Consider the following 23,187-nt stretch of genomic DNA (forward strand, 5'->3'; position numbering starts at 1 on the left):
GCTATAATTAACTATGGGGATATCACTGACCCATTAGCAGAAAAAAACATGGAATGAGATTTGTCTTTATGCTTGAGCTAGGATGTTATAAAATTACACATCGTTAACCATAAACTCAGTCACTATGTTGTATAGCTGGGATGCTAAGATACAAATAGTGGCAGAAATAGCACAACCAGTCCATGACCTCTTTTAATTACTCAGGATGATAATTTTAGGTATCTTTTTTTTTATTATTATACTTTAAGTTCTGTGGTATATGTGCACAATGTGCAGGTTTGTTACATATGTATACATGTGCTATGTTGGTGTGCTGTACCCATTAACTCGTCATTTACATTAGGTATATCTCCTAATGCTATCCCTCCACCCTCCCCCTACCCCACAACAGTCCCCAGTGTGTGATGTTCCCCTTCCTGTGTCCATGTGTTCTCATTGTTCAATTCCCACCTATGAGTGAGAACATGTGGTGTTTGGTTTTTTGTCCTTGCAATAGTTTGCTGAGAATGATGGTTTCCAGCTTCATGCATGTCTCTACAAAGGATATGAACTCATCATTTTTTATGGCTGCATAGTATTCCATGGTGTATATGTGCCACATTTTCTTAATCCAGTCTATCATTGATGGAAATTTAGGTTGGTTCCAAGTCTTTGCTATTGTGAATAGTGCCACAGTAAACATACGTGTGCATGTGTCTTTATAGCAGCATTGCTTATAATCCTTTGGGTATATACCCAGTAATGGGAATCACCACATTGTCTTCCACAGTGGTTGAACTAATTTACAGTCCCACCAACAGTGTAAAAGTGTTCCTATTTCTCCACATCCTCTCCAGCACCTGTTGTTTCCTGACTTTTTAATGATGGCCATTCTAACTGGTGTGAGATGGTATCTTATTGTGGTTTTGATTTGCATTTCTCTGATGGCCAGTGATGATGAGCATTTTTTCATGTGTCTTTTGGCTGCATAAATGTCTTCTTTTGGGAAGTGTCTGTTCATGTCCTCCGCCCACTTTTTGATGCGGTCGTTTGTTTTTTTCTTGTAAATTTGTTTGAGTTCATTGTAGATTCTGCATATTAGCCCTTTGTCAGATGAGTAGATTGCAAAAATTTTCTCCCATTCTGTAGGTTGCCTGTTCACTCTAATGGTAGTTTCTTTTGCTGTGCAGAAGCTCTTTAGTTTAATTAGATCCCATTTGTCAATTTTGGCTTTTGTTGCCATTGCTTTTGGTGTTTTGGACATGAAGTCCTTGCCCATGCCTGTGTCCTGAATGGTATTGCCTAGGTTTTCTTCTAGGGTTTTTATGGTTTTAGGTCTAACATTTAAGTCTTTAATCCATCTTGAATTAATTTTTGTATAAGGTGTAAGGAAGGGATCCAGTTTCAGCTTTCTACATATGGCTAGCCAGTTTTCCCAGCACCATTTGTTAAATAGGGAATCCTTTCCCCATTGCTTGTTTTTGTCAGGTTTGTCAAAGATCAGATAGTTGTACATATGCAGCATTATTTCTGAGGGCTGTGTTCTGCTCCATTGGTCTACATCTCTGTTTTGGTACCAGTACCATGCTGTTTTGTTTACTGTAGCCTTGTAGTATAGTTTGAAGCCAGGTAGCGTGATGCCTCCAGCTTTGTTCTTTTGACTTAGGATTGACTTGGCAGTGCGGGTTCTTTTTTGGTTCCATATGAACTTTAAAGTAGCTTTTTCCAATTCTGTGAAGAAAGCCATTGGTAGCTTGATGGGGATGGCATTGAATCTATAAATTACCTTGGGCAGTATGGCCATTTTCACGATATTGATTCTTCCTATCCATGAGCATGGAACGTTCTTCCATTTGTTTGTGTCCTCTTTTATTTCATTGAGCAGTGGTTTGTAGTTCTCCTTGAAGAGGTCCTTTGCATCCCTTATAAGTTGGATTCCTAGGTATTTTATTCTCTTTGAAGCAATTGTGAATGGGAGTTCACTCATGATTTGGCTCTCTGTTTGTCTGTTATTGGTGTATAAGAATGCTTGTGATATTTGTACATTGGTTTTGTATCCTGAGACTTTGCTGAAGTTGCTTATCAGCTTAAGGAGATTTTGGGCTGAGGCGATGGGGTTTTCTAAATATACAATCATGTCATCTGCAAACAGGGACAATTTGACTTCCTCTTTTCCTAATTGAATACCCTTTATTTCTTTCTCCTGCCTGATTGCCCTGGCCAGAACTTCCAACACTGTGTTGAGTAGGAGTGGTGAGAGAGGACGTCCCTGTCTTGTGCCCGTTTTCAAAGAGAATGCTTCCAGTTTTTGCCCATTCAGTTTGATATTGGCTGTGGGTTTGTCACAAATAACTCTTATTGTTTTTAGATACGTCCCATCAATACCTAATTTATTGAGAGTTTTTAGCATGAAGGGCTGTTGAATTTTGTCAAAGACCTTTTCTGCATCTGTTGAGATAATCATGTGGTTTTTATCTTTGGTTCTGTTTATATGCTGGATTATGTTTATTGATTTGCGTATGTTGAACCAGCCTTGCATCCCAGGGATGAAGCCCACTTGATCATGATGGAGAAGGTTTTTGATGTGCTGCTGGATTTGGTTTGCCAGTATTTTATTGAGGATTTTTGCATGGATGTTCATCATCTAAAATTCTCTTTTTTTGGTTGTGTCTCTGCCAGGCTTTAGTATCAGGATGATGCCTCATAAAATGAGTTAGGGAGGATTCCCTCTTTTTATGTTGATTGGAATAGTTTCAGAAGGAATGGTACCAGCTCCTCCTTGTACCTCTGGTAAAATTCGGCTGTGAATCTGTCTGGTCTTGGACTTTTTTTTGGTTGGTAGGCTATTAATTATTGCCTCAATTTCAGAGCCTGTTATTGGTCTATTCAGAGATTCAACTTCTTCCTGGTTTAGTCTTGGGAGGGTTATGTGTCCGGGAATTTATCCATTCTTCTAGATTTTCTAGTTTATTTGCATAGAGGTGTTTATAGTATTCTCTGGTGGTAGTTTGTATTTCTGTGGGATTGGTGGTGATATCCCCTTTATCATTTTTTATTGTGTCTATTTGATTCTTCTCTCTTTTCTTCTTTATTAGTCTTGCTAGTGGTCTATCAATTTTGTTGATCTTTTCAAAAAAACAGCTCTTGGATTCATTGATTTTTTGAAGGGTTTTTTGTGTCTCTATGTCCTTCAGTTCTGCTCTGATCTTAGTTATTTCTTGCCTTCTGCTAGCTTTTGAATGTGTTTGCTATTGCTTCTCTAGTTCTTTTAATTGTGATGTTAGGATGTCAATTTTAGATCTTTCCTGCTTTCTCTTGTGGGCATTTAGTGCTATAAATTTCCCAGTACACACTGCTTTAAATGTGTCCCAGAGATTCTGGTGTGCTGTGTCTTTGTTCTCATTGGTTTTAAAAAACATATTTCTGCCTTCATTTTGTTATGTACCCAGTAGTCATTCAGGAGCAGGTTGTTCAGTTTCCACGTAGTTGAGTGGTTTTGAATGAGTTTCTTACTCCTGAGTTCTAGTTTGATTGCACTGTGGTCTGAGAGACAGTTTATTATAATTTCTGTTCTTTTACATTTTCTGAGGCGTCCTTTACTTCCAACTATGTGGTCAATTTTGGAATAAGTGAGATGTGGTACTGAGAAGAATGTATATTCTGTTGATTTGGGGTGGAGAGTTCTGTAGATGTCTGTTAGGTCTGCTTGGTTCAGAGATGAGTTCAATTCCTGGATATCCTTGTTAACTTTCTGTCTTGTTGATCTGTCTTATGTTGACAGCAGGGTGTTAAAGTCTTCCATTATTATTGTGTGGGAGTCTAAGTCTCTTTGTAGGTCTCTAAGGACTTGCTTTATGAATCTAGGTGCTCCTGTATTGGGTGCATATATATTTAGGATAGTTAGCTCATTGTTGAATTGATCCCTTTACCATTATGTAATGGCCTTCTTTGTCTCTTTTGATCTTTGTTGGTTTAAAGTCTGTTTTATCAGAGACTAGGATTGCAACCCCTGCCTTTTTTTGTTTTCCATTTGCTTGGTAGATCTTCTTCCATCCCTTTGTTTTGAGCCTATGTGTGTCTCTGCATGTGAGATAGGTTTCCTGAATACAGCATACTGATGGGTCTTGACTCTTTATCCAATTTGCCAGTCTGTGTCTTTTAATTGGAGCATTTAGCCCATTTACATTTAAGGTTAATATTGTTATGTGTGAATTTGATCCTGTCATTATGATGTTAGCTGGTTATTTTGCTTGTTAGTTGATGTAGTTTCTTCCTAGAATCGATGGTCTTTACAATTTGGCATGTTTTTGCTGTGGCTGGTACCAGTTGTTCCTTTCCATGTTTAGTGCTTCCTTCAGGAGCTCTTGTAGGGCAGGCCTGATGGTGACAAAATCTCTCAGCATTTGCTTGTCTGTAAAGGATTTTATTTCTCCACTTATGAAGCTTAGTTTGGCTGGATATGAAATTCTGGGTTGAAAATTCTTTTCTTTAAGAATGTTGAATATTAGCCCCCGCTCTCTTCTGGCTTGTAGAGTTTCTGCCGAGAGATCTGCTGTTAGTCTGATGGGCTTCCCTTTGTGGGTAACCTGACCTTTCTCTCTGGCTGCCCTTAACATTTTCACCTTCATTTCAACTTTGGTGAATCTGACAAATATGTGTCTTAGAGTTGTTCTTCTCGAGGAGTATCTTTGTGGCGTTCTCTGTATTTCCTGAATTTGAATGTTGGCCTGCCTTCCTAGGTTGGAGAAGTTCCCCTGGATAATATCCTGCAGAGTGTTTTCCAACTTGGTTCCATTCTCCCTGTCACTTTCAGGTACACTAATCAGATGTTGATTTGGTCTTTTCACATAGTCCCATAACTCTTGGAGGCTTTGTTTCTTTTTACTCTTTTTTCTCTTAACTTCTCTTCTTGCTTCATTTCATTCATTTGATCTTCCATCATAGATACCCTTTCTTCCAGTTGATCAAATCGGCTACTGAAGCTTGTGCATTCTTCACGTCATTCTTGTGCCATGGTTTTCAGCTCCATCAGGTCATTTAAGGACTTCTCTATACTGGTTATTCTAGTTAGCCATTCGTCTAATCTTTTTTCAAGGTTTTTAGCTTCTTTGCGATGGGTTCGAACTTCCTCCTTTAGCTTGGAGAAGTTTGATTGTCTGAAGCCTTCTTCTCTCAACTCGTCAAAGTCATTCTCCATCCAGCTTTGTTCCATTGCTGGCAGGGAGCTGCATTGCTTTGGAGGGGGAGAGGCACTCTGATTCTTAGAATTTTCAGCTTTTCTCCTTTGTTTTTTCCCCATCTTTGTGGTTTTATCTACCTTTGGTCTTTGATGATGGTGACGTACAGATGTGGTTTTGGTGTGGATGTCCTTTCTGTTTGTTAGTTTTCCTTCTAACACTCAGGACCCTCAGCTGCAGGTCTGTTGGAGTTTGCTGGAGGTCCACTCCACACCCTGTTTGCCTGGGTATCAGCAGCAGAGGCTGCAGAACAGTGAATATTGTCGAACAGGAAATGTTGCTGCCTGATCGTTCCTCTGGAAGCTTCATCTCAGAGGGGTACCTGGCTGTGTGAGGTGTCAGTCTGCCCCTACTGGGGGGTGCCTCCCAGTTAGGCTACTCGGGGGTCAGGGACCCACTTGAGGAGGCAGTCTGTCTGTTCTCAGATCTCAAACTCCATGCTGGGAGAACCACTACTCTCTTCCAAGCTGTCAGACAGTGTCATTTAAGTCTGCAGAGGTTTCTGCTGCCTTTTGTTTGGCTATGCCCTGCCCCCAGAGGTGGAGTCTACAGAGGCAGGCTGGCCTTCTTGAGCTGTGGTGGGCTTCACCTGGTTCAAGCTTCCTGGCCGCTTTGTTTACCTACTCAAGCCTCAGCAATGGCAGGCGCCCCTCCCCCAGCCTCGCTGCCACCTTGCAGTTTGATCTCAGACTGCTGTGCTAGCAATGAGCAAGGCTCTGTGGGCATGGGACCCTCTGAGCCAGGCACACGATATAATCTCTTGGTGTGCCGTTTGCTAAGACCATTGGAAAAGCACAGTGTTAGGGTGGGAGTGACCCGATTTTCCAGGTACCATCTGTCACATCTTCCCTTGGCTAGGAAAGGGAATGCCCTGACCCCTTGCGCTTCCTAGGTGAGGTGATGCCTAGCCCTGCTTCAGCTCACGCTTGGTGGGCTGCACCCATTGTCCAACAAGCCCCAGTGAGATGAACCCGGTACCTCAGTTGCAAATGCAGAAATCACCTGTCTTCTGCGTCGCTCATGCTGGGAGCTGTAGACTGGAGCAGTTCCTATTTGGCCATCTTCAATTTTAGGTATCTTTAAGGTAGCTAATTAAAAAGTATGGATATTCCAAAATCAGTTCAAGCAACATTATTGAGCAAACTTCAGAGCAAAAGAAAGTAATTACTCTTCCCTAAATCTATTCTACTCTTTTAGTTAAGGAGCTGCCACTGATCCTGCAGTCCTGGGAGGAAACCTGGGGCCTTTTCACCTCTTCTTTTCTCATCCTTCCTCTTTCTGCTTGGTCTCTGAGTCTGCCTCCAATTCCCACACCTGCTTTCAGCCTTACTCTTGCCCTGGGCCTGGGTTGGGAGATGGTTAGAGAACAAGACTGTATGAAGTATTAGAAATGTTGAAGAGGAATGGGACTTTGGGGTTTGCTGCCCAGTGCTGCCTCAGGCCTCTTCTCCCCACATTCAGCTGCAACACTCCTTGGTTTCCCAAGGTGTGACTACAGTGGGCCTGGGTGTGGCTCAGGCCACCTCTCTGGAAAGCACAGACATCCAGGTGGTGCTAACTATGTAGGTACACGGAGGGTATGAGTTGTGGGCACATGGCTGCCTACACCTGGATTTCAAAGGATGCCCTGAAGAGCCAAGGGTCTCAGGCAGAGAACTGCCACAGGGGTGTGGCTATGACAGATTGCTCCATAGGGCAATGCTTTGTGGTGCCAGGGAAGCAGGGCCATCCCTGAAACCCCAGAACTATAGAGTCACCAGTGTGCACCTCCAGTCTGGGAGAGTTGTGGGCATGAGACTGTAATGTGTGAGAGCTGTGGGAGTTGGGACATGGAGTTCAAGAAGATTATTCTGGAGCCTTAAGATTTAATGTTATTTTCCCTGTTGGGATTTGGATTTGCTTGGGACCAGTTACTCTTTTCTTCTTTCCTGTTTTCCTCTTTTGGAATGGGAATGTCTATCCTATGCCTGTCCACCATTATATTTTAGAAGTCCATAACTTGTTTGATTTTACAAGTTCCCAGCTGGAGAGCAATTTGCCTGAGGATGGATTGTATCTCACCCATATCTGATTTAGATGAGACTTTTGAGTTGGTACTGGAAAAAGTTAAGACTTCTAGGGCTGTTGAATTGGAACGTATTTTGTATGTGAGAATGACATAAATTCAGGGGGCTAGGAGTGGAATGCTATGGTCTAAATGCTTGTCTCCCTCCAAAATTCATATGGAAACTTAATTGCCAATGCAATAATATTAATAGGGCCTTTAGAAGGTGGTTGGGTTATGAGGGCTCTGCCTCCTGAATGGGATTAGTGCCCTTATAAAAGGGCTTGAGGGAGTCTGTTTGTCCCTTCATGCCCTTCTGCCATGTGAGGACACAGGGAGAAAGTACCATCTTGGAAGCAGAGAGTGGGCCCTCACCAGACACTGACTCTGCTGATGCCTTGATCTTGGACTTCCCAGCCCCCAGAACCATGAGAAGTACATTTCTATTAATTATAAATTACCCAGTCTAAGATATTCTGTCATAGTAGCAGGAAGAGACTGAGACATGCTATGTGTACCTCCTCTCCTCTGCTTCTTCCAGCTCCACCATTCATTGGTGCCCTTCATTCACCAGCTGCCCTTCATTGAGGTCTACTACTAGGGAAAGTTGATTGTTTTCTTTGTTGTTGTTGTATTAAGTGAAATGGTGAAGGGTTTGAGTTTTCTGTCTGGATTGATATGGTACAAGACAGAGGCTGCAATAAGGAAGCAAAGACCAGAAACCATTGATCTCTAAGTATGAATTCCTAGGCTTTTTGGAAGGACTTTGGGCTTCACAGAAAATAGATTTAGGGGTTTGAACCAGTGTAGGTTTGAACCTAGATTTTGAGTGCCATGAAACCTACTCATCTCAATCATCTGGGTTATGCCAGGATTATCCTGGGCTAGGAGGGGGTCAGGGACCATCATAGAGGTAACATTTGAGCTGGGCATTCTTGAAGAATTGGGTAGGATTTTCGGTATCACAGGGAGATATTCCAAGAGACCTGAAAGTAATGTGGGAAGACACAGAATTGAAAAAGGTCCTAGCTTGAAAGGTTTGTGACCCTTAGAGGGCAAATTGGGCCTTGCCAGGAACTCTGCCAGGAACTCTGATCCAAAATTTCTGTAGGGTTACAGTGCAGCTCTGACAATGCCTGGAACAGGCTTTCCAACCGCGTTTAGAGTTGCCTTTTTAGTGTTAGCCAAGAAGTCCATTGGAAGAGTGGGGGCCGAGGGAAGCAGAATCCTGGCTGTTTCAAGTCAAAAGGGGTGGCTTACTCCTTTGTTAGCAGACAGTTCAACAATTGATGGGCACCAAGCTGATGTCTGGCTGAGTGACATTAGCAGAAGCTGTTGTATCCAGACAGTCAGCATTTCAACAGCTCAGAGTGATGAGCTTGGACACAGGAAAGAGAATAACAAAGTCATTTAAAGACAAAGAGGAATCTCAGCCCAGCAGACCTAAAAGAACATCCCATTCATCACCAGGGTGGCTCTACAAAGACCCAAATTACAAATAGGGTAAAAACGCTCATGCATAGAGTCTGTCCACAGTGGAGCATCCTTTACACGTAGCCTGTGTTTATCAGGCAAAGCATGCTTGCCCTGCCTTCCCATTTTAAAGACTGTCTTTAAAAGTCTTCCCGACTTCCCAGTGGATTTGTCCTGAAATGAATGAAATAGTAGAGAAGAAGAAATCAGAAAGGACAGGCTCTGAAATTGCAAATTGCTGTCATTACTAGGAAACAGGAAAGGGCATGCTGAAGATAGAAATATAGTAGAAAACATTTACTACCACCACTGCCTACAAGTAGCCCTCTTATCTTTGATTAAGTAATTACCACACTGCTCAGTGAATGAGGACAGCAATTACATGCTTTATCATCCTGTCACCTCACCACCTAATGCTTCATAGTTATGGCACGTTGTGGCTCTAGGCCAGCAGTGTTCCTTGTCATGTGAGATAGCATATAGAGAAGGTGGCTTTCACAGCCTTGAGGCTCTTAGCCTCTCAGTCCTGTCTCCCCAAACGTCCCTGAACAGTACAAGGCTGAGAACTCAGCACACTTGAAGGAGCCATCTGGGAAGCGCCAAGGGCATGCCAAATTGCCCTAATTGTGGCAGGGTACAGACTCTGTGGACTCATGGAAGGTCTTAATCATTAACAGATGTACAGACATTCATTTCACTTTTCCTGCACAAGTAGACTTTACAGAGATGCTTGGGTTGTTGGGCTTGTAAATTGCTGCCCTTCCTGCCTGCCTGGCTTTGAACACTATAAACATGGAGATAGGCAGAGCTAGATAGAGGAGGAGTCTGTTACCTCATTCATTTGCCTCACAATGCCACGTGGCTCTTACCTGTGTTAGCAGAAAGATTTAACTTTGGCACATTTCAAAGAGCCATAAAGACACTTGACTGAAAAGCCCAAACCTCAAGGCAGTCCATTGGTTTATTGCTAGGCAGTAATAAGCTGTTGTCCTTTAGAACTTGAGTTAAAATAGCTGGATAGTAAGTAGACATTCTCTCTCTGGCTTGGGGAGGAGAGTAAGGAAGATGCAAGATCGACAAAAGTTTTCATGAAAGGAATGGCACAACACATCCCAGGACCTAATCCTCTTATGAGGGTCACCAATGGCTAGGAACTCTCTGGATTACCTCCCCACCTCTGTCCTTCTATCTGTCCTTTACACATTGAATCAGGTCTAAAGAATTAGCACTGCCCCTTACAGGGGTAGGGATGGGGACAAGCTGGAGGGGGAATGTGAGTCATCAGAAGCTTGCTAGGTTTTCTAACTGGTAGATGGCCTTCAAATTTTAAGCCACACAACCCATCAGTAAAAACTGTTTGACAATGTACCCCTGAAATATGTGTATTTATTTTTAAATTATTTACATGTACTTACTATCAGCTATCCACTTTTTAAAATATTGATACATCTTACTTTCAGATTAAAACAAATAAAAGGTCCAATATTTTCTTTTACTTCCTCCTAATTGACCATCTTCTTCTTGTTTTTTTTTTTTTTTTTTTTTTTTTGAGATGGAGTCTTGCTTTGTTGCCCAGGCTGGAGTGCAGTGGCACAATTTTGGCTCACTGCAACAACCTCTGCTTCCTGGGTTCAAGCAATTATCCTGCCTCAGCCTCCCAAATAGCTGGGACTACAGGCGTGTACCACTACCCCCAGCTAATTTTTGTATTTTTAGGAGAGATGAGGTTTCACCATGTTGGCTAGGCTGGTCTTGAACTCCTGACCTCTTGATCTACCTGCCTCAGCCTCCCAAAGCGCTGGGATTATAGGCGTGAGCCTCCGTGTCTGGCCTAATTGACCATCTTCTATACCCCATGTGTAGTCTAGACTCCACTTTGAGAACTACTGCTCTAACCTTTGCGTTCCCCAAGTTCTGGCTTTTTGTTGGCAAAGGAGGAAGGGGAGGGATCCATTCAGAGAAAAAAGGGGTCATGACTGCATACATGAACTATGTTCAGAGAAATCAATTAAAAAAATGAGCACTTCAAGCTCTCCCCTGGTTTACCAATGATGGCGGGAGAAGGCAATGGGATTCATGAATTCTGTGTTACCTCTCACTGAGCCCAGAGATGGCATTTAAAATGGCACAGCTCGACTAAGCCAAAGTTGATGCTGTGTCTCATTGGGCTTCATGGGTCATGAGAATCTGGAAATACATGGGCTTGTACCAGACTCTGGGGAGCAGGTTCCTGGACCACTCATTACTACCTGGGGTTATGTCACCCTCTCTAAACGAAGAGCGAAGGTAAAGTAGAGGTTGGTGGAGCCTCCTAATCCTTCATCTTGGTGTTGTGATTCCCCACACATTTCAGTGTTGCGGTATCCTCACCCCCAATCCCAGGATGGGCATGAGAGAGACTGCTCCCCTGCTGTGCATGATCTTCGTGCAGTTCAGTCACATGGACAGAGGTAACCACAGCCTAGAGCCAGGACCACCACAGCCACCAGAGGTGAACCAAACTCATTTCAAGCACCTGCTCTGTGGCAGTCTCTGTGTGGGAAAAATGGAGCCCAGTTCCTTAAGAAGCTCTTGGGCCAGTGCAGGCGAAAGATATGCAAACACACACATGGAGTGCAGGGGACATCTTAGTTTGGGTTTTCTCCCAAAGCAGACTGAGTCGAATTGTTCACTTGGGTGGCATTCCTAGGAAAAATACTGAGGATGGGTGAAGTGAAAGAAGGAAGGGAGGAAAAGTCACAAAAGAGGCATCAGTGAACAGGCTGTCACTGTGGGTAACTGGGCCTCCATCTCTCAGAGGATCCCTTGAGGAATTCTGTTGAACTTTCTCAAAGTGTGGCCAGCAGCATTGGTATCACCTGAGAGCTTGTTAGAAGTGCAGCATCTTAGGCTGTACCCTAGACCTACTGAATTGGAAGCTGTTTGCACATGAAAGTTTGAGAAACATTGCCTTAAATCTTTCATCTTTGCCAACCATAACAACTTTGATACAAAACATTTTTTAAAAACTATTTTAGGACTTGGTTCCACTAAACTGGATACTTCTATAACTTTTTTGAGGTTTCCAATATTTGAAGTGCATATTAAAGTTTTTTCAGCCCTTAGAAAGCTATTTAAAATGCAACTCCATTTACCTGTACTTTATCATAATTACAACTCAATTGCAGAGACAGAAGGCTCATATAGCCAACTGTTCTGTAAAATGCAAATTTTGTATGGGAAGTATTTTCCCTCAGAGAAAAATAGAGCGGCTGTCATGTAGAAGTTATTTTTAAAGAAATACACCAAATGTCTCCTGTAATTTAATGTTTTATCAAAATTTCAGTGAATAGAATACCCTTTGTGAAAGATCAATACATATAACTCAGATGTAGCTGGACCGTCTTTACTGTCTTACATTTCTTGCCATCTGATGGGAATGGGATGTGGGTGTGAAGATGAGGAAGTCAGGAATTTTGGCCAGGAAATGCTTGCCTGGAGAGGATTTCACATGGTCTACTGATGTTGTTCTTTTTAATCTCCCACTCCTGATCTGTGTCTGACCATTTAAATGTTAGCTTGTTTGCTGTTAATGTTTAGCAAACATTATTGTGCCAGGCACACTAATGGTAGTTGTCAGCATAAAATGAGCAATAGAGAGACTGACTTTCCAAAGCAGAGAGTTTATTTGGGAAGAGCAGGAGATTGCAATCCAAGATATACATGCTATGATGGATCATAGGTGCATCCAAGGCATTTGGGGAAAGGGGAAAGCTTTTAAAGACACAAAGGAGAAACCCACATAAGCTGTTTTGAAACAAGGACCATTGGTTACAGGGGCTTGTTGCAGGAGTTGGCATTAGCTTTTCGGTGGAGACAGCTGGTGTCAGGCAAGTGTCCTTGAGCAAGTGGCTTATCTGGATTACTGCTTTGTATATTAACAGACTCAAATATGTTTAGCTTTTTGATATGGCATGAAAATGAGATGCTGAAGTATATATACTTTAAAACTTATGTTCAGCAATAATGTTTCAGTATTTTACCTTACTTGGAAATGATCTAGATTTAAAATTTAACTTAGAAAAATTAGAAGGGTATGGTTACCAAAGAAATTTGGGACACTTTTAAAAGCAAATATTTTAAAATATAATTATTGTTTAAAACTACATTTATAAACTTTTATTTCAGTTACATCTATCTAATTCATTCATTCTTAACAATTATGCTTGGAACACTCATGAAAATTACATGAGACATGAGACAAAGCTGCCATCACCTCAAGTTATTTTCCTATTATCCATTTTGACAGCACATGCATGTCAGGGAGTCATGACAAAGCAAGAGCCCTAAAGTTAAGTACATGAGTATTGTTGACAACTCGGAAGACACAGATGTTCTCATTAAACTGACAGTATTAAACGAGTCTTATTACAGATTTACTCAAGTCATGTAAACCTGAAAAGCATTTAGGCTAGTTCCTATATTTCTAGGAATTTTAGGTATACTCATTTATCTCTAAGCCAATTTGAATAAAGCCTTTAATATTTGTAGAAAAGACTTTTACAATTTTTCATTTGCTTAATATTCAAATAGTCAAAAATCATGCCAACAAAGAAGAAAGTGGACAGAGGGGCAGAGCATATAAAGTTAGCAGGGCTTTTAGAAAAGGAATTTCAGTTGACTAAGAAGTTCCCATGGGAGAAGCAAGATTTAATAGAACAGAGGGGCCTTAAGAAATGTATGCATAGTCTGAATATTAGCTTCCAGTTGACTTCTGGCCATAGAGTTCCTTAAAAAAATCCTCCTCGGCCTGGCACCGTGGCTCACGCCTGTAATCCCAGCACTTTGGGAGGCCGAGGCGAGCGGATCATGAGGTCAGGAGATCCAGACCATCCTGGCTAACATGGTGAAACCCTGTCTCTACTAAAAATACAAAAAATTAGCCGGATGCGGTGGCGGGCACCTGTAGTCCCAGCTACTCGGGAGGCTCAGGCAGGAGAATGGCGTGAACCCGGGGGGCGGAGCTTGCAGTGAGCCCAGATGGTGCCACTGCACTCTAGCCTGGGTGACAGAACGAGACTCTGTCTCAAAAAAAAAAAAAAAAAATCCTCCTCAAATATCTTACTATCAGGTTTCATCTGTGACAAACAGCAAATATTCCTGGCAGTATTGAACTTTTTTGTTTTCCTTTCTGAGTATACAGCTTAGGAGAGAAAGCCAAACAAACAGTTCAATTCCAAACCAAAGGTATAATTCAAACTCATTCTTACAAATGTTTTTCTCCTGAGAAGCTCTGCATTTCAATTTGATGCTGCAAAGGATAGGCTGTGAGTGGATGTGTATATGAAAATCTCGGTCTACAATCCCACACAAATTTCATTCAGATTAATGGTGGAGGAGTCAGTCTAGTCAGACACATTGTCTTTCTGAGAGCTTCACAAGAGTTACTTTTATAGATAGGAATGATGTGTGGTTAGCATACTATTTTATGCAAATGGTGGCTTCCTCATCCAGCGTAATGCATCTTTTATTCCTTAAGAACAGGTACTTTAATGGTTGAAGCTGCTATATATTTACTCAGTCCTTCACAGGTTGGTTGTTGAGGATCAAGAATAATTTCCCCCTTTTCCCTGTTTATTTTAAATAGGCAATGTGTTCCTATGACTCAAAACTTAGATGGTACAAAAAGGTCTTTGGTGACAAATTTCCCTTTCACCTCAAGCCACTATCAAAGAGAAATTACACTGGATACTTGTTAAAAATGGCAAGACAGATTTTATTTGAGCTATTGCAGTAGGGAAGAGATATAACCCTAGTCATATAACCAAAGTCAACTCTGAATATAGCAAGGGTATCTGGGGATTTTTAGCCAATGGACTTGGTGAGGAAATCAGTGGATAGAAAATTATTAAAAGGAACTTTATTAGATATTAAGGGTGGGGGTTCTTACTAAACTGACTTGCTAAACTTGTGTTGGCAGGCCAAAGACAAGGCCTAGTTGAGAAGAGGACTCAGAGAAGCTGGAATAATTTGGTCAAGGAGGGAGTCCTCATCACCAGCCAGCATTGTTCCTTTCTGTGGACAACCACTAATACTGTATTTATTTTGTTTTAATAACCTCAGGTATTTTCTTCATATTAAATTATGTTAGGAAAAGTCTCATTTCAACCAGATGTGATCCAATCTTACTATTTGTTTAGGGAAACTTTGGTTCTAGAAAATGCTGTCCTATTCACTAGTTCCATTTAGGGCCTCATTTTCTTGGGTATAAAGTGGGATTGCTGTGAACTTCCTCAGAGATTGTAAAGATATAATTGATGTATAAGGACTCAGCAGTGCCTGGCACATGGCAGGCATCTAATGATTGAGATTGCCCTTCCTCCCTTTCCCTGTTGCCAAATGGGCTGTTTTCCCAGCTTTTCTGGGCTTCTTGTTTGAACCACAAATTTTGGTGCCCTAGCAGTCCTTGATGCTTGTGATGGAGATCTGTTTCCCTGCCATCTGTCTTTGTCTGACAAGCTGCATGTGAGTTAGTGCTGCCCACATGCTCTGCACCTCCATTCCATGCTGCTGCTCAGCAGCAATGTCTACAGCCTGAGATTTCCTTAGTATTCTCAACTTACTCCATACTTTGAAAATAGCTTTACCTGTGTCACATGACATTGCTAGTTGTGGTTCACTGTGTGCTTTAAATACTAATTATCCTGAAAGTTGAATGTATGGAATATCACTTGAATTATGTGGAGAGCACAGTAGCTAATGTTTGGCTGGGTTGTTGTTCCATGAAGGATAAATTCTTTCTCAGATTCCTCTTTGCCTAGCAGTGCAGTTAGAGACAGTCCCTACTTTTGTGTGGAGGGGAAAGAGTTGGGCTTTACAGTTTTGACGGAGCTTCCTTTAAATCCCGGCTCCCTGGCTTTCTAGCTTTTCCAAGCATTAGCTTCCCTAGGGTAGCCCAGGTGCAGGTGGAGTCTCTTAAAGCAAGTTGTTTCCCCTCCAGCTTGCTCCTAGGTCGGAGGTTCTCAAAGTGTGTTCCCTAGATCAGCAGCATCAATATCACCTGAAGTTTGTTAGAAATGCAAATGAGAAACATTGAGGTGGAGGCTGGGTGCGGTGGCTCATGCCTGTAATCCTAGCACTTTGGGAGGCCGAGGTGGGCAGATTGCTTGAGGTCAGGAGTTCAAGACCAGCCTGGCCAACGTGGTGAAACCTTTTCCCTACTAAAAATACAAAAATCAGCCGTATGTGGTGGTAGGCGCCTGTAATCCCAGCTACTCAGGAGGCTGAGGCAGGAGAATCGCCTGAACCTGGGAAGCTGAGGTTGCAGTGAGCTGAGATTGCGCCACTGCACTCCAGCCTGGGTGACAGAGAGAGACACCATCTCAAACAAAACAAAACAAAAACCAGAAACATTGAGGTGGAGCCCAGCAATTTGTCTTTCAACAAGCTGGAATGTTTGTTGTTCCAGAGATTCCTTCAACAAGAATCTTTGGAAAGATGATTCTGATGCATGCTCATGTTGGGATACTGGCTTTACTGCATAAAGCCACCAGGCAGAGGCTCTTGGCTTCTGTTAATATTTTCATATATTCATTTATTTTAGGTTAGTGGAAGGTTCGTATTCCTATTTGGGGATGACGGGGTCAGTGTCTGGCTTGAGTGCTCTGGGCATGCCAGCCTTAGAGATGCAACAACCTCCACTGAGCCTGCAAAAGACCGAGAGAGTCACTGCTTCCTGCTCAGCTACACAATCCCCCTGGAGGTTGACAGGGGCTTCTCCATTGATGTCGAGGTTTACCTCTAGGGTCTAACTCAGGGTTCTCAACCTCACCACTATTGACATTTCAGGCTAATCTTTGTTGTAGGGGGCTGCTATGGTTTGAATGTCTCCCAAAGTTCATATGTTAGAAACTTAATCCCCAATGCAATAGTATTGAAAGGTGAGAACTTTGAGTTTAGGTCATGAGGGCTCTGCCCTTATGAATGGATTAACATTGTTATCATAGGAGTAGGTTCATTATTGTAAGAGTGGGTTTGTTATAAAAGTGAGTTTGGCTTTCTCTTGCTCTCTCGCATGCATGCTTTCTTACCCTTCTGCCTTCTGCCATGGGATGACACAGCAAGAAGGCCCTTGCTAGATGCAGGCCCTTTGACCGTAGACTTCCCAGTTTCCAGAACTGTAGGAAATAAAGTTTTTTCTTTGTAAATCACCCAGTCTGTGTTATTCTGTTATAGCAACACAAAATGGACTAAGACAGGGGCTGTCCTATGCATTGTAGGATGTTTAGCAGTATCCCTATTTTCTGCCCACTAGATGCCAGTGGCAGCACACCCTTAGTTGTTACAATCAAAAATATCTCCAGACATTGTCAAATATTCCCTGAGGGGCAAAAATCACTCTGTACTTCCCTTTGAGAACTGCTGGTCTTTCTTAGTTGGGTGACCACTTGAGTGGAGGTGGTCACTGGGAAATTCTGTTGTCTGGACAACTTGCAATGGAGGGGAGAGCAGTATAACTGGAAGGAAGGTTTTGAATCTTGGCCCCTCCAGTTACTAGCCACATGACTTCTTTCCCTATCCCCTACTCACTCCTAGTCTCCCTTAACCAAAAAATTGCACACATACAATCTTTATTTTCATAAATGACTTTTACTTATCATTTCTCCTGACAGTAATTCTTGGCAATGTGCATATAACATGAAGGGAAGCATAACTTTCAGAAGTCATCAAAGATATTATCCTGTTGTCCTCATTTTCTTAAACCATTAAAATATTTTCATTTATAAAAATTAATCTAAATATAAATATTGACACTAAAGATCAAAATCACTTGATGACAAAATAATTCTTCTGGAACTATAACATATGCTTATGGTCTTTAATAGTAAATTAAATCTTTGCACTTATTTGGCACAAGGAAACCTTTATAAAAGTTCAGATGCCACACAGCAGGCTGCTGCTTCTTCTTTTTTGTTGTTTTTTGTTTGCAAGGCTTACACAGTACACATTTTTGTCAAAGAAAACTGAATATTTTTAACACTGTAACACAACAATAGTTGCTTTTCATGCCTCTTAAATAAAACGTTCTAGTTGGAAGTCAAATCTTTTTTGTTGTGTTTTTAAAATTTGTTTTTGTTTGTTTTGCTCTGAATCACACCAACAGAACAAAAAGCCAAAGATTTACTTATTTCAAAGGAGTCATTTCTGTTAGATGACACATAACACAGCATCAGCAAGGAGTATTGGGAGATTAACGTAGACCCCCATCAGGAGTGGATCATAGCACACAAGTCAGCAGAAAATCAGATCTGGAAATGCACATAGCAGCAAAATAACGTAGAGGTTGGAAACAACAGAGTTAGGCTTTTGTGATGCATTCCAATCATAATTAGCATAAAGGTGTGGCTTTGGCAAATTAATCTCTCTGGCCTTCAGTTATTCAATCTGAAATATGGGAAAACCTATTGAATAAGGTTGCCATACGGATTCAAATGAGAAGAACATTGCCTCCTTCAGAGCAGGCACTTAACACATATTCATCATAACTATTCTCTTGCCTCCTTTCTTTTACCTTCTTCCTAAGATTCAGACTATATCAGGAACAAACATAAAAGAAGGTTGTTAATGCCCAATTAATTGAGTGAAAGTTCAGTTCCATTTGCTTTTATAAACACTCTAAATAGTCATGCATTTGATACGGGTTCAAAGAAACCACGGACATGGTGTGAGTTAGAGTCAATTCTTGTGTCCATTAAATGCACAGTTTGTCCTTGAATTTTTTATACCTATAAATTTTCTAAGGCTATTCCCTAATCATTTTTATCTTTAAGGTCATTTTACTACTTTGCTGAATATTTATTGGGAAGTAAATTTGGAGGACAAAAATTTTCTCATGTAGTTTTTCTCTGCGATAATTCATTTACCTAAACTTTGTTTAGGTGTGATCATTGCTAAACCACATCATGTTGATTCTGGACAGTGCCCTAAAGTTGAGCCAATGATGGTCTTTCTCAAGTCCCTTTCCCCTTCAGATTTGGGAAACTATCAGTAAGCCCATGGAAGAACCCTAAATTCTTAATGAGACATTGTTTCAGATAGCCCTGGCATGGCATGAGTGAGTCAGAACTTCTCACCCTGTGGCTTGTGATTGCAAAGCGATGGGAATGACTGGTAGTGTGGTAGGCTAGGCTTTTAGCAGGAAGGAGGTGGCTGAAGGGAGACCAGCAGTCTTGATGGTTGAGCAATCCCCAAATTAGACTGTCCCTAGTGCTCACTGTAGGGACTTGCCTTTCCCTGAGGATTTGCAAGACAAAGATGCTTGTGAGAGATTAATAATCATTAATGATGTATTAAATAATAATTCCCACCGTCCTCCCTCCACCTCCCTCCAGCAGTTTTCCTTTGGACATATGTTGACATGGAATACTAGCTGAATCAAATGTATTAAAAAAAAGATCTTAAAGTCAACATACAGTAGCAAAGCAAACAGGGAAAATATGTATCTTAAACATGGAGCGCTGCTGTTGGAAGCCAGTGTCTTGGTTTTCTGTCTTGGATTCCCCTGGGAGCCTAAGGCAGAGAGTGGGCAAGACCGCAGTGCTGAAGTCTGAGACGGCTTTCTGGATGAGGTATCAGGACAGCCCTGTGCAATGGTGCACTGTGGCCTCCCCAGGCCTTCTCCTCAGGTGGAAATACATACAGTACTCGATGGCTGTTGGGTCAAGGCACTGTCGTGTACGGCCGGAGGCAGTGGGTCACTGGCAGTGGAATTCCATGGTGTCAGTACATCACAGCTGACTCCAGAGCAGGCTCCTGAGGTGAGACATTGAACACACTCTCATCAGCCACTTGGGAAGAGTGAGAAGAAGCAATGAGAAATAATGTTTACTGCTTTTTATATCAAAAGCAATTCATGCTTATTGACCAGTTAGATGTTTCACAACATGTAGAAACTGATGTCATTTTTTAACGCATACTTCTTAATCCACCTGAAATTAATTTTGGTATTTGGAATAAGGTAATTATCGAATGTGCCGTCTTTCCCACTACCATCCCAATGTCCAGTATTCCAAGCACAGTGTTCTTGTTTGTTTAATAATCCATACCTTCTTTACTAGTTTCTAAATCTTTTACAAAGATAATATAACACATTCTCATATGTGGCTGTATCTATTTCTAGGCTATTTATTTCATTAACGATCAGTTTCATTTCAGCTTTTAATTTGTCTTAAAATCTGGGAGGAAAATCTCTGTAATTTTGCAAAATGCTTTTGTCTATTCTTTCTATTATATGAACTTTAATTCAAGGAAAATTTCACCGAGTTTTTTATGAAAATTGGATTAAGCTACAAATTAATTTGGGAAGAAATGACTTTTCTTATTGAACTGTTGATGTGATTGATTTATTAAAATCCACTTATGCCTAGTGTTCCATTATTGGAATGCTAAGCATGTGGGAGTTATTTTATCCTACTGCTCAAGGTCATCACCAGGGTGATTTTTCACTCATGCAAAAATTCAAAAAACTGCAACCTCCAGCATAAATGGGATTGATATCACAGTATTTAAGCTATCCTTGCATTCCCACAAAACCTACCTGTTATTTATTTTTTCATTCATTCTTAGAGACAGGGTCTCACTCTGTTGCTCAGGCTGGAGTGCAGTGGTGCGATCATAGCTCACCGCAACCTCAAACTTCTGGGCTCAGGGGATCCCCCCGTTAGCCTCTCCAGTAGCTGGGACTATAGGCACATGCCACCATGACTGGCTAACTTTTTATTTTTTGTAAAGACAGGTCTCACTATGTTGCCCAGGCTGGTCTTGAACTCCTGGCCTCAAGTGATCCTCCCACTTTGGTCTCCCAAAGTGCTGGAATTATAGGTGTGAGCCATCTTGCTTGGCCTACTGTCATTTATTACTGAATGCACTTCTCTTTAATTGGCTAATATTTTATTTCATATTCTTCATCTCTGAAGAAGTACAACTGGTGTAACGATTTTCGTTTGTACGTGCCTGTGTGTGATGGGCACAGAACATGTATACATGCTTACCAGCCACGGATCAGGCTTTCATGATTGGGGTTATGATAGCTTCACAACATGAATCTTTTAGTTTTCAATATTTTGATGACCTGGAATATTTTATATGGTATGGGAATTGTTCCTTAAAAAAAAATCAGCAAAATCATTTGGCACAGAATCTTTTTGAAAGGTTTAATAAATTTTAAGTTTCTTTTTATTTCTTAAGTTAGTTTTTGCTATTTTTCTGATTTGATTCTGATTTGACTAGTATTGATTCTAAATTTATGAGAATAGTTTTACATCACATTGTATATATAAAAAATTGACATCCTTTTATATAATCTTTTGTTTTCAGTTTTTTTCTTTATGTGACTTACAAAACATCTTTTTTTTTTTTTTTTTTTTTTCAAATAATCAACTCCTAGATGTAGCTGTAGAGAGATCATTTCTATAATTTCTGGTCTTAATTAAATGTTTTTTCAGTTTATTTTTGATGTCTGGAATTCAATGTCTAGTTAATTTGTTTTGCTTCTTCTTTAACAAGGAACAAAATATTTAATACTATCAATTTGATGCAGTATAGTTTTATATGTACCTTTTTGCTTTGATATATGTAATGTTTTCATTTTGTAAGTGCCCTGTGGATTTTTCTAATTCAGTAGTTATTTTGAAGTGTGTGTGTGTGCATGTGAATGTGTATGGACAGTTGTGTATATGAGTTCAAGTGCTTTTTAACTTCTAAGTAGGGTTTCTGGTTTTTTTTTTGAAATTATCTTTGCTTTGTTTTTTTTAAATTTTATTATACTTTAAGTTTTAGGGTACATGTGCACAACATGCAGGTTTGTTACATATGTATACATGTGCCATGTTGGTGTGCTGCACCCATTAACTTGTCATTTAGCATTAGGTATATCTCCTAATGCTATCCCTCCCCTCACCCCACAACAGTCATCGGAGTGTGATGTTCCCCTTCCTGTGTCCACGTGTTCTCATTGTTCAATTCCCACCTATGAGTGAGCACATGCGGTGTATGGTTTTTTGTCCTTGCGATAGTTTACTGAGAATGATGGTTTCCAGTTTCATCCATGTCCCTACAAAGGACATGAACTCATCATTTTTTAAGGCTGCATAGTATTCCATGGTGTATATATGCCACATTTTCTTAATCCAGTCTATTGTTGTTGGACATTTAGGTTGGTTCCAAGTCTTTGCTATTGTGAATAGTGCCACTGTAAACATACGTGTGCATGTGTCTTTATAGCAGCATGATTTATAATCCTTTGGGTATATACCCAGTAATGGGATTGCTGGGTCAAATGGTTTTTCTAGTTCTAGATCCCTGAGGAATCGCCACACTGTCTTCCACAATGGTTGAACTAGTTTGCAGTCCCACCAACAGTGTAAAAGTGTTCCTGTTTCTCCACATCCTCTCCAGCACCTGTTGTTTCCAGACTTTTTAATGATCACCATTCTAACTGGTTGTGGTTTTGATTTGCATTTCTCTGATGGCCAGTGACGATGAGCATTTTTTCATGTGTCTGTTGGCTGCATAAATGTCTTCTTTTGAGAAGTGTCTGTTCATGTCCTTTACCCACTTGTTGATGGGGTTGTTTGTTTTTTTCTTGTAAATTTGTTTGAGTTCATTGTAGCTTCTCGATATTAGCCCTTTGTCAGATGAGTAGGTTGCAAAAATTTTCTCCCATTTTGTAGGTTGCCTGCTCACTCTGATGGTAGTTTCTTTTGCTGTGCAGAAGCTCTTTAGTTTAATTAGATACCATTTGTCAACTTTGGCTTTTGTTGCCATTGCTTTTGGTGTCTTAGACATGAAGTCCTTGCCCATGCCTATGTCGTGAATGGTATTACCTAGGTTTTCTTCTAGGGTTTTCATGGTTTCAGGTCTAACATTTAAGTCTTTAATCCATCTTGAATTAATTTTTGTATAAGGTGTAAGGAAGGGATCCAGTTTCAGCTTTCTACATATGGCTAGCCAGTTTTCCCAGCACCATTTATTAAATAGGGAATCCTTTCCCCATTGCTTGTTTTTGTCAGGTTTGTCAAAGATCAGATAGTTGTAGATATGCGGCATTATTTCTGAGGGCTCTTTTCTGTTCCATTGGTCTATATCTCTGTTTTGGTACCAGTACCATGCTGTTTTGTTTACTGTAGCCTTGTAGTATAGTTTGAAGTCAGGTAGCGTGATGCCTCCAGCTTTGTTCTTTTGGCTTAGGATTGACTTGGTGATGTGGGCTCTTTTTTGGTTCCATATGAACTTTAAAGTAGTTTTTTCCAATTCTGTGAAGAAAGTCATTGGTAGCTTGATGGGGATGGCATTGAATCTATAAATTACCTTGGACAGTATGGCCATTTTCACGATATTGATTCTTCCTACCGATGAGCATGGAATGTTCTTCTATTTCTTTGTATCCTCTTTTATTTCATTGAGCAGTGGTTTGTA

The 23,187-nt window shown here is 40.9% G+C and overlaps 1 protein-coding gene and 1 long non-coding RNA gene across 5 annotated transcripts in view; one reads left to right on the plus strand and one right to left on the minus strand.

Annotated features, from left to right (window-relative positions):
- LOC129484218 (uncharacterized) overlaps positions 1 to 23,187 on the plus strand; it is a 258,163-nt gene that overhangs the window by 173,399 nt on the left and 61,577 nt on the right. The window lies entirely within an intron of this gene.
- MYRIP (myosin VIIA and Rab interacting protein) overlaps positions 17,342 to 23,187 on the minus strand; it is a 484,292-nt gene continuing 478,446 nt past the window's right edge. For both annotated transcript variants that reach the window (XM_055281804.2, XM_055281797.2), the window contains one exon: positions 17,342 to 19,524. In XM_055281804.2, coding sequence (XP_055137779.1) covers positions 19,492 to 19,524 — 33 coding nt within the window. In that variant the 3' untranslated portion in view covers positions 17,342 to 19,491. The remainder of the gene's footprint in view (positions 19,525 to 23,187) is intronic.

Source organism: Symphalangus syndactylus, chromosome 1 (genome assembly GCF_028878055.3).
Source record: "Symphalangus syndactylus isolate Jambi chromosome 1, NHGRI_mSymSyn1-v2.1_pri, whole genome shotgun sequence".
In the NCBI taxonomy this organism is placed as follows: domain Eukaryota; kingdom Metazoa; phylum Chordata; class Mammalia; order Primates; family Hylobatidae; genus Symphalangus; species Symphalangus syndactylus.